This window comes from Melanostigma gelatinosum (assembly GCF_949748355.1).
Source record: "Melanostigma gelatinosum genome assembly, chromosome: 2".
NCBI classification, from domain to species: domain Eukaryota; kingdom Metazoa; phylum Chordata; class Actinopteri; order Perciformes; family Zoarcidae; genus Melanostigma; species Melanostigma gelatinosum.
This window is the reverse complement of record NC_136635.1, coordinates 30,169,973-30,180,028: the sequence shown is the minus strand read 5'-3', so window position 1 is coordinate 30,180,028 and position 10,056 is coordinate 30,169,973. Positions and strand designations below refer to the sequence as shown.

At 42.3% G+C, this 10,056-nt stretch overlaps 2 protein-coding genes across 3 annotated transcripts in view; both read right to left on the bottom strand.

Annotated features, from left to right (window-relative positions):
* Nucleotides 1–5,832, bottom strand: part of bbox1 (butyrobetaine (gamma), 2-oxoglutarate dioxygenase (gamma-butyrobetaine hydroxylase) 1) — a 14,846-nt gene extending 9,014 nt beyond the window's left edge. Inside the window, exons 1-3 of one of the 2 annotated variants that reach the window (XM_079284316.1) lie at nt 5,737–5,832; nt 2,862–3,307; nt 1,157–1,271 (exon numbers count right to left, since the gene is read on the bottom strand). In XM_079284316.1, coding sequence (XP_079140442.1) covers nt 1,157–1,271; nt 2,862–3,266 — 520 coding nt within the window. In that variant the 5' untranslated portion in view covers nt 3,267–3,307; nt 5,737–5,832. Of the gene's footprint in view, nt 1–1,156; nt 1,272–2,861; nt 3,308–4,659; nt 4,725–5,736 lie in introns of those variants that run through there. The other variant, XM_079284315.1, reaches the window with a different exon arrangement.
* A 1,018-nt stretch (nt 5,833–6,850) lies between these two features.
* On the bottom strand, nt 6,851–9,658 carry fibinb (fin bud initiation factor b). The gene has a single exon (XM_079287153.1). It carries the CDS (start codon nt 9,230–9,232, stop codon nt 8,609–8,611), a length of 624 nt encoding a protein of 207 aa, XP_079143279.1. The 5' UTR covers nt 9,233–9,658; the 3' UTR covers nt 6,851–8,608.
* Nucleotides 9,659–10,056: the final 398 nt, after the last annotated feature.

Here is a 10,056-nt window from a genome sequence, read left to right as displayed (position 1 = left end):
TGGCTCCGATAATCGACTCCATATAATGACTATCTGTCTGTAAATTCTTATGAGGGGGATCTGTTTACACTTCAACATGAATGGAAAGGTTCTGCAACACACACACACACACACACATTAGTCTAATCAGTCTGGAACCGAGCAGGAGCCACTCAGCCCTGTGGGTCCTTCAGGACCACGTGTGTGTGTGTGTGTGTGTGTGTGTGTACACACACTCACAATCCCGACTACAGTCCATCCCCCGCTTGTTCCACGGCTTAACGTTCTGCTCTGCTGTCTGGCAGACTGTAAAACGTACTGGGTCATTGTAAATGTGCTGTAAAATGAGTTCTCTTTCCGGTCTTTAGAAGAAGAAAAAAAAAAACCTTCCTCAACAACCCTGTTATGGTACCGAGTAAGAAAATGTGCGGAAAGGAGAGTTTTTTTCTATTACTTCGGCCGTCTCTCTTTTTTTTATTTTTTTATTATAAATTTGCAACCAAAAGTGACACCATACGATAGAGCTATAGTTAGAACAGAGCGCTGGAAAAACATTTTTTGGTGACCAAAATGTTACAATTAACTTTCGTCAACTGAAAACACGGACAACTCCCGGACCGGACGAAGCGGCGTAGCGACCTGTCAATCACAAGTGTATCCAGAGTGAAATATAATGTTCGTAACTGTGAAAGCATGACCGTATGGAAAGTGTTGTGCGTGACGAGCTTCAACGGCCTGCTTGTTTGTTTTTCATGTCTTGAAATTACTGTTCTCAGAAATGCGGTAAATCATGAGTGTTTGTTCATCCTGTTAATTCTAAGACAGCTGCGTTGTGATTCATGGCCTCCTATAAAAACCATCTGTTTGATCGATAACAGGGTAATCAATTAGAAAGTATTAATTAGTTTCAGACCAGTGCAGTCCAATCAGTACAGGCCCCTTTGTCAGCAGTCTGACTGCATTATGTGTATTGATTTTTAATTTATTAGTACAGCACCACTGTCTTACCACTTACACATTATAAATACATGTGGGGGGAGAGGAGTGATGATTTCCAGCTAGCAGAAGCTATACCTACATTTCAGGTGTGGTCCTCAATTTATTCCCTTACATGAAATTCTAAAATGCCGACTCATGCTTTCACATTCAGATGGACAAAATAAAAAGCTGCACTCACCGTTGAGGAAAAGCTCTTCTTTTAATGCTCGTCTGGCAGCAGCAGAGAAGCAGCGTTTCTTCAGCCACTCTGCATCAAACACACTGGTGTGCTTGTCGGGCCACGCAATGGACACCTGTTGAGAGACGTGAACACTTATTGATCCCTTCGCTAAGCCCCGCCCCTCGCTGCTACTCCGTCAAGCTGTCGGAGCTACCGTGGAGCCCACACTGTCACTAACTGCACTCCGTGAAGAAGTATTCGCGATTTTCTTGGAAAAAGTGATTTTTAGAGAGAAGCAGACAGAAGGGTATAATATAAGGATATATCCAGGATGTCTAACTGATTCAGCAGCCAACACAAGTTTAAAAAACAATGCTAGCAGCAGCAGGCAGTGTGAAATAAAGTTGGACTGATGATCGTCGTCCACTAATATTCAGTAAAATTTATGCTTTTCTAGTCGCCGATCTCTGATAATGTCACATCGTAAACAACCAGTCTGTGTTTAAATTGAGAGGACGATGGCTTGTCTTCTACTGAAGACAAGATTTGTTTTAATGCATAAAAATACAATCTTTTAATTCCTAATCATTTGAATTGTGTCTTTTATGAGAAAAAAACCCTATAAAGTACGATAACAAAGTAATAGGAAGATAATATTTCAGAAACGTACATCTCCTTCCAACCTCTCCGAGTATCACTGTTACACAACATTTAACCACGACGAGCTGAAAACTCCACAAAACCAGCCTGACAATGAAGAAAATCTAAAACATCAAATGAAAAGATTGGCTTCGTATGTCCACCATCTGCTGTTTCTAAACTGCTTGTTTTGGCCCATGCAGCGGTCTGATCTTCTCTATAGCCAACATGAAGACATTGCTGTTCCTTAAAACACATGTTTGCTACAATACTAGATCAGCGAGTGAATCTCGATACAGGAAACATAATTACATTCATTTCTGGTCGACATTAGCAAATGAGACACACGGTAGCTTGGCAGCACTAGCGTGTCAAAGCAATCCGTTTATAGCCGTGTCCCACTGCAGGGACCTCTGAAGGACGCAAGAGCTGGTTGATCTGGAGGACACGAAGGTCCGAATGAACGTGTGCTTCTGCCAAAATGAGCTCGTCTAACCCTCGCACTTCATCAACAGGCAGTTGCCCTCAAACAGTCGAACCAAAGTGTAAATGCCATTAGTCAACTGGAACAAGTTTCATGACACCTTTTACACAACGTTACATGAAAACAAGATGCAAGAGGATGAACGGCCGTTGATTCTTCCATTTGAGAAGATGGAACAGTCAAATGTTTGACATTATTTCTTGGAAAGTGACCTAAACCGCTAATAGACGATCAAAATATTTGCAGATTAATTTGCTGTTGATTAATTAAGTGATTTATCAACTCGCATGTCAATAAATCTTGACCGTAGAGTCAAACCCGTAGAAGTAGAACAGGAGTAGAATGCTGATTGAACAGTTTTCTGTGGTTATTTGACCACTATGTAACACAACGTTGATTGTTGATCGTTGCTAAGGGTGCTTTCTAAAGCTGTGATAAGAGAGTGTGGATGAAGCATTAAGTTGTTATTTCACTCATTCACTCACTGCTCTACTGCTCGCTTAAGTCTTTTCTGCAAAAACTCACCTCAGAGTTTGATATAGAACGTCGTAGTGAGCACGTGAACCCTGACGGACGAGTCTGATAATGGCGGCGGCCTACCTTGTTGTCGTTGGTGACCTCAACGACGTCGACTCCAGTGTGGATGTCAAGATCAGACATCAACAGGTTCCGGGCCTGAGCGGAGTCCAGCGTACACAGCGGACACTGGCAGTTGTCTCTCAGCCAGGTGAACGGGTACAGACTGTGGCCTCCATCCTCCCACTCCACCTCCATCATCCGCTTCTCATGCAGAGCCCGGACGTTCCTCACCGAGTGTTGAGCCAGAGCGAGGGAGGCAGACCCCAGCGTCTGCTGCCCGCGAAGCTGCATTGAAGTCAGGCAGGAGGGTAGTGGACTTGCAGCCCGTCCTGGTCTACGACAAGCCCTCAGAGCATGGCAGGCCGTCGCAGAGGTGCTCCTCTGCAGGGCGGGCAGGGCGAGACGTGAAAATGTACTCGTCCACATTTCAGCCAACTAGGTCTCCAGATCAGAGAGGGCCTCCAACACTGTAGTTAATGAGAAAGGAACACTCAGGTGTCAGGACAGCGGCAAGGGAGCGGCACTCCTTCGGCGCCTGTCAAGAAGCTGCCGAGCTGAGAGGGCGGAGCCACATTTCCTGGGAGCACCCATTGTTGTTACGTGTCAGCTGAGCCACCCGTTCTCTGTATACATCCTTAAAAGGTGTAACCACGTTGTAGTTATTTAAGTATGATTTCGCTGGTTTTGAAACAAAAAGGAATAAAATACATAATAAAATTAGGTAAATTAACTAAAAAAGGCTGGTACATTATAAATATTAAGGTATATATTATGAAGTGAAATGTAGTCGTAGCAAAACAATATTCCGTTTTGTACAGTACAACCAAAAGCATTGGGTGCAGTTCAAAATGTGAGCTTTCTCATGGGGGCTTTGGGAAGTTGTGACCGGAGTATTTTTCGGACATAAGTCTGGTCTGCTGACTGTGTGCTGGTAAGATCTGGACAAAGCTGCTGTGCAAAACAGGAGCGTTATTTTAAGAAACACATATTCAAAGTGTGCTGTGATCAATAATCCTGCACCTGTGTACGGATTTGTTGAGCCATGTGGCTTATAGTAGCCCCCCAAAATGATGAAAACTAAAACTAGGGCTGCAACTGACTGCATAAATAAAATTGTCTACAGTTTGTTGTGTTTTTTTTTGTTTGTTTTTTTAAATCAGAAAAAGTGATGTCATCATGTCTGACCAACAGTCCAAAACCCAAATATATTCCAAGTCACTATCTTACTGAGACGAGGAAAAGCTGCAAATACTCACATTTCTGTAGTCTTTTAAACCCAATACATGGTCTAGCTTCGCTTCGTCTTCAAGCGTGCTTGTTTGCACAGGTGTTGAGCTAAATTTAGCAGCCTCTAGTGACGTATATCGTTAAAAAGAACCCTTTCATTCAAGTTTCCTTAAAACTACCAACACAGCTATTTACGATGTGACGTCACATATTGGCACACAAACATGACATCCATTAAAAACCAAAACAGAGACATAAGAGCCAAGTTAACCCGGACTGTAGTTCACTTATTACATCGCGGTGCTGACAACATCTTCACTGATAAATAAACAGTCGTTTTGTTTCAAACTGCGACCGGAAATCACATAAAACAAGGAGGCGAAGGAGAAGAAGAGCAGCTTTCTAAAGCAGGAGCTAACCTGTTAGCTTAAGCTAGTTGACGCATGCGCTGTATATGTAACTTATATTTATCAGTTTTTCAGATTGAAAGCTGACAAGAGAGGCTAACCTTCCGCCACAGCTGGGTTTACCGGCTTTTTAACGGTCGTGTATTAAAGTGGCATCAAAAAGCTGTCAAAGTGTTTCACGTTACCTGTGTTTATATATATTTTGGATTCCTCTTCCCCACGAACTGATGCCGCTATGTGTGTGTGTGAGAGAGAGAGAGAGAGAGAGAGAGAGAGAGAGAGCGAGAGAGAGAGAGAGCGGAAGTAAGTGAAAGGTTGATCCTACGAGGATGACATAATCACCGCGGGTGCACGACCGTTGGCAGCTTATCTGGGAGGATAACATTTTAGCCTTGAGGATAACATTATATAATTATTATATAAATAGCGTTAAAACACAAGGAACATCTGAGTTGAACAATAACCCCAATCCTGAATAAGAAAGACTTCGACCTGCTGGTGGTACAGATGAGAAAGGCATTACCAAAATCATTAGTTTATCCTCTGGGGACCTTGAATTAGCTTTTTTTTTTGCAAGCAAATGGAACATTCACACCATATTCGGTGGATGAGAGAAAGAGAGAGAACTTATAATTACAGTAACGCTGATATGACATGAATCTTTAAAATGTAATGCCCATCTAATAGAACAAAATGTCTCCTGGATCAAGTCAAAAGTTCATCTCCATCCATCCAATAGTTGTTGACATATTTCAGTCATGGACAAAAGTGGTGGACCAACAGATGATCCGCTTGGCCGGATAAAAATCGGACATATATATTATATATTCTAAGCTAATTATTTCTCAACGTCCCAGAGAACTTTGCAGTCTTGTCCACAGCTGAGTGAACACAAAGATATTCTGAAATATATAAATCTTCATCATTTAGTAAATTAATCAGTTAGTCGGACAACAGAACATTCTTAATATTCTGAAGATCAATGTTTGTTATACATCTGGCGTTACATTCACTGGCGTGAGGAGGAATGTAAGGATTTGCTGCTTTAGTTTGTCATATATGACAGTAAACTGAATATATTTGGGTTTTTGTCTGATTGTTGAATAAAACAAGGAATTTAAGGACACCAGCTTGGGCTCTAAGAAAGTATATTTGTAATTTTTCATTATTTTCTCACATTGCTAAATTAATAAAGAAACTCATCTGCACATTAATCGATACTAAAAGTAATTTAAGTGAAAGTTTTCTGTGTTCGGTCGTACCTCTTTCAGTTTTCCTCCACCGGTACCTGGAAAGCTGACGAGTGGATGTGCAGAACCTTCTTCTACCCCTGCTAACATCTGAGCAGAGGTTTTATCATCTTCATTTTGCAATTATTAACCCGACTCACCGTCACCCAAGGTAAAGCAAAGAGCAAAGATAAACTTTTATGTAATCCTAGAGAGAGAGAGAGAGAGAGAGAGAGAGAGAGAGAGAGAGAGAGAGAGAGAGAGAGAGAGAGAGAGAGAGAGAGAGAGAAACATGAATGCAAATATTGCTGGAATCGAGTATGAATGTATTTTCACTTTATTTATTTTTTGCAGCAGAATAAAAGAGACGTGATCAACGCTGAAAACCTGTCTGATTTTAATGTTCATCATTTGTCAATACTTCTGTCTGATACTGGCTGTACCCTTGAGAAGTTACACAATGGTGTTTAGTAGGTGTTAAAATAATAAATAAAAAAATACAATGTAGGCTAAAGGTTTTACATGCGCTTCATGTGTCTTTTGTGTTGCCTCATCGTTAACGCAATCAGTGGGCTCAAAAGTCGAAACCGTCACACGACACAATGTTACATGATTTACATCGTTTGGCACTTTTCTTCAACACAGTGCGGAGTCGGGGGTACTCGTGACGTTGTAAAGCCCTTTGACTCAGTTGCATTCGTGACCTTTTAAAGGCCGAAGTACTAAATAACGTCACCTTGATTGTAAGGTGCACCACCGCCGCCATCAACACGCCTTCCTTACATCTCTGCCTGTCGTAAATACCAACAACCGGTCTTCTATCCTTCAAAGCACCCACAGGACGGCTGTCCGTATAATCTACAGCAGACCTCAAAGCCTTGTAAAGCAAACACGGAGGAGCACTTTGTCATTGTGGAGCATGTGGTAATAGTGTGCAGCCCCAGTGGTTATAGTGCTACAACCTGAGGGTCATCACTCCACAGGGACTCTTAGCAAAATAAGGAAACGGTTTAATCTCACTTTTTACATCATTAGTTCCTAGAGGAGGTCAATAATAGTGGGAAAGACCAAATCATAGCATGTTTACTTGGGAATATCTCATAGATTTGTTCATTTCTGCCATAAAAAAACAAACATGCAACGACACTTCAAACACAAACTGTTTATTTAAGAAGATAACACAATCAGATTAGTGTTCGACATCGAAGTCCACGAGTGCTGCCAGCAGTCTTATCCGTCAATGTCTTTACATCTCGCCGCACATCTTTAAAACAAGTTAAACAAGAATAGATGTATGCGGCTCTATTTCAAAACTTTATATCAACAATGAATACATATATGGGTGTTTTATTTGTTGTAATAAAGATATTGACACTCACAGTATTTGCTTACTTCTTATAACACACTGTACATTTGTCCAAGATTATACTGCCTGTGCAGAGCAGCACAGTAGAGGCCTCGCATTGTGAAAAACACGTCACAACCTTTAGCACCGGGACAGTAAAGAATTGTGCTGCTCGCCTATAAAGCAAAAGAAAATTAAAATACAACATAGGTGTCCAGATGTAAACGTTCTTTGATATTCTCAGAAACATTCATCGGGATCGTCCCGGCTGCAGAACTCATTTATCCAACTTTTTGGGTGAAAAATAAACCAAGCACATGGCATTCACTCGTGAATACGGACACTGACAAACTGTCCACATGTGTCAAATCTCCAAAACTCACTCCTCACTCCGGATTTTTGATATTTTTTTGGTCACAGGGGACTGAATGAGTTTTGGGGAAAACCCTTCATCCGACTACAGCAGTGTTATGAAAGCTGACAGTTCCTGTTCTCACTTTAATGATCTGCTGACTCATGTCTTTTTTCAGAAAATGTATCACCATATTATCATGTAAAAATGTCATTGAAGCGAATGTGAAAGAGGATATTATCCATATTGCCCACTCCTCATTGTCCGTTCATAAAAAGTAAGCTGTCAGATTCTTACAAAAGTTCAAAACAACACATTTATCTTTCTTAACACTAGCAGTTCCTATAGCCACAGACATAGTTTTGGTTTATTTCCCCAGGTTTTCATTTGCATTATCCCTCTCAGAGATGCATGCCATTAATCCAATGGACATAGATGGAATTTTGTATCTTCTGGAGCACAACTAAGTTTGGAAATATGGACCACATGAGCACAATATCAACTAAAATAATAAAGGTCTTAAACAGTCTGATACATAAGGCCTCTGTAAACAGGACCGCAAGATCGGATCACAACGAGGGATCCAGTTGATATTGTACTTGCGTAGATTATCAAAACATAATTAATATGCAGTGAGTATTGGGGGGCCTTTCTGGGGGCCTCCTGGGGCAGCTGCCGTCTTTCCACTTTTGGTAATCGAGCTTTGGGTAAAGATCACATGATCTGGACATATTCAACCAGAACGTATCTGCATGGTTACATACTCGCTACAGCAGTGGATCCCAAACTTTCTTTGTTTTGATTTCTGACCTTTAAAAGTGAAGCAGTGTACCTGCAACGCTCATCACCGCTCATCCTTATGACTACGAGTTGTGTGCAGTGAACATCTTTCCTCACAAAACCGATCTGATTGTTTGATTTGAATACTTGTCAGCAACAACAACAAAAAGGGTGAACTGAGTATTTAAGTAAAATGTATCTTTTTAAGTAAAATGTATCTTTTTAAGTAAAATGTATCTTTTTTTGACCCAATGGAGGAAACCAAAGTTGGGAACAACTGGCCCTTTAACTTTCTTATTTAAAAAAAAATCCCTGATATGACTGCTCATTTTTTTTGACCCCTGTCTCTGCCTCGTGCTCTCACACTCACACACTCACCCACAAAAAAAAAATAGTCCTCTACTGTAAAGTGTGGGGACTACTTTCTCTCAGAACTTCATGTATTCATTCTTCAGCCTGCTCAGCCTCGTGCCGTGGCTGCGGATGATCAGAGACAGCAGCTCTTGCTTGTCCTTCAGTCCCAGAGAAATGTCCACCGTGTCCTTCAGGACGTCCCGCGTGTGCACCACCATGCTCAGGAAGTCGTCGTTGAGCCGGTGCTCCTCCTTCAGCTCGCTCTCCTGGCTCTGCTTGAATTTCACCTCCAGCTCCAGCAGCGACTTCTCCGAGTTTGTGAACGCCTCGCTTATCTGCGCCGTCTCCCTCCGCAGGTACCTCCCGTAGCTGTCCTCCCCGTCCAGGTCGTACGAGATGCTCTTCCCGATGCTCTCCAGCACCCGGGCCGAGTCCTCGATCTGCCGCTTGATGATGGTGAAATCGTCCCGTATCACCGCGTCCTGGTCCTCGTCGAGACCGCACTTTCGCTCGTCGGTCATCTTGAAAAGCATCTGGCACTTCTCCGGGTCGTCGTTGTCCTCGTAGTCTCCGTCCGGCACGAAGTAGTGATGAAACGTGCCGTTGGACATCTCCGGTTGTAACGGTCCGCGGTAAAAGGCTCCGCACGTCGGCAGCGACAACATCCCGGCGCACAGGAGCAAGTGAAGAAAAGCCATGGTGCTAAACGTTGTCCCAAACACGCGCACGAATACCAAATTCACTTTACTTTTAAACGTTGTTTCAGTGAAAGTGTCAGCCGGTCGGACTATTTAATCCCCAACACAAACATTTCAATCAGGCTTAAACGTCCAGAACTGCGCAGTTAAGTTGAGACTTTGTTGCAGTTTTTTTTTTACCTCAATGTCCTCTTTGTCCAAACAGAAAAAAAAGTGTTTTTTAAAACAGCCTCACTTCTTCTTGTTAACCGAGCCTGCCAGCGTCCATCACTGCCGGTGAAATGTATCAACGTATGAACAGTTTGTAGTTTATACTCCCGACTTCGCTCGGTGCCTCGAACGCAACATCTGGACGTCTCCAGTGCGCTTCGGTTCTTTTTTTCTTTTTTTTTTGGCTAATAATACCTCTCTGCTACTCTCAAATTACAGCCTCTTAAAAAAAGAGCTGCCGTCAGTGTGGCGCAGCCGAGCCGTGAGAAGCCTCACTGACTGAGACCAGTGTTGATTCACGTAAACCGTCGCGATGTGGCGCAGCTCGATGGTTGGAGAAGTTATGAGGACAGCCTTTTGAGAAACAAACAAAGTGGGCACGTGAATACATCTTGAAACTCAATCCAGTGCAACGGCTCTGTCATTTCAAAGGGTTTTTATGAAACATCATTTTAGAATAGCCTACCTGACGACATGTGGCACAATATGTGGAATTGGACTTTTATATTAGGCAACATATTTGTTTGAATTGTACAAATAAAGCGTATGTCTGGTCTATGTAGCTGAATTCAGAAGACGTAAAAACATGCTCTGTGAACTTCCTTTAAACACAG

Bases quoted from the DNA above. Each gene is read 5' to 3' on its own strand.
- fibinb (XM_079287153.1), bottom strand. From the start codon at position 9,232: ATGGCTTTTCTTCACTTGCTCCTGTGCGCCGGGATGTTGTCGCTGCCG.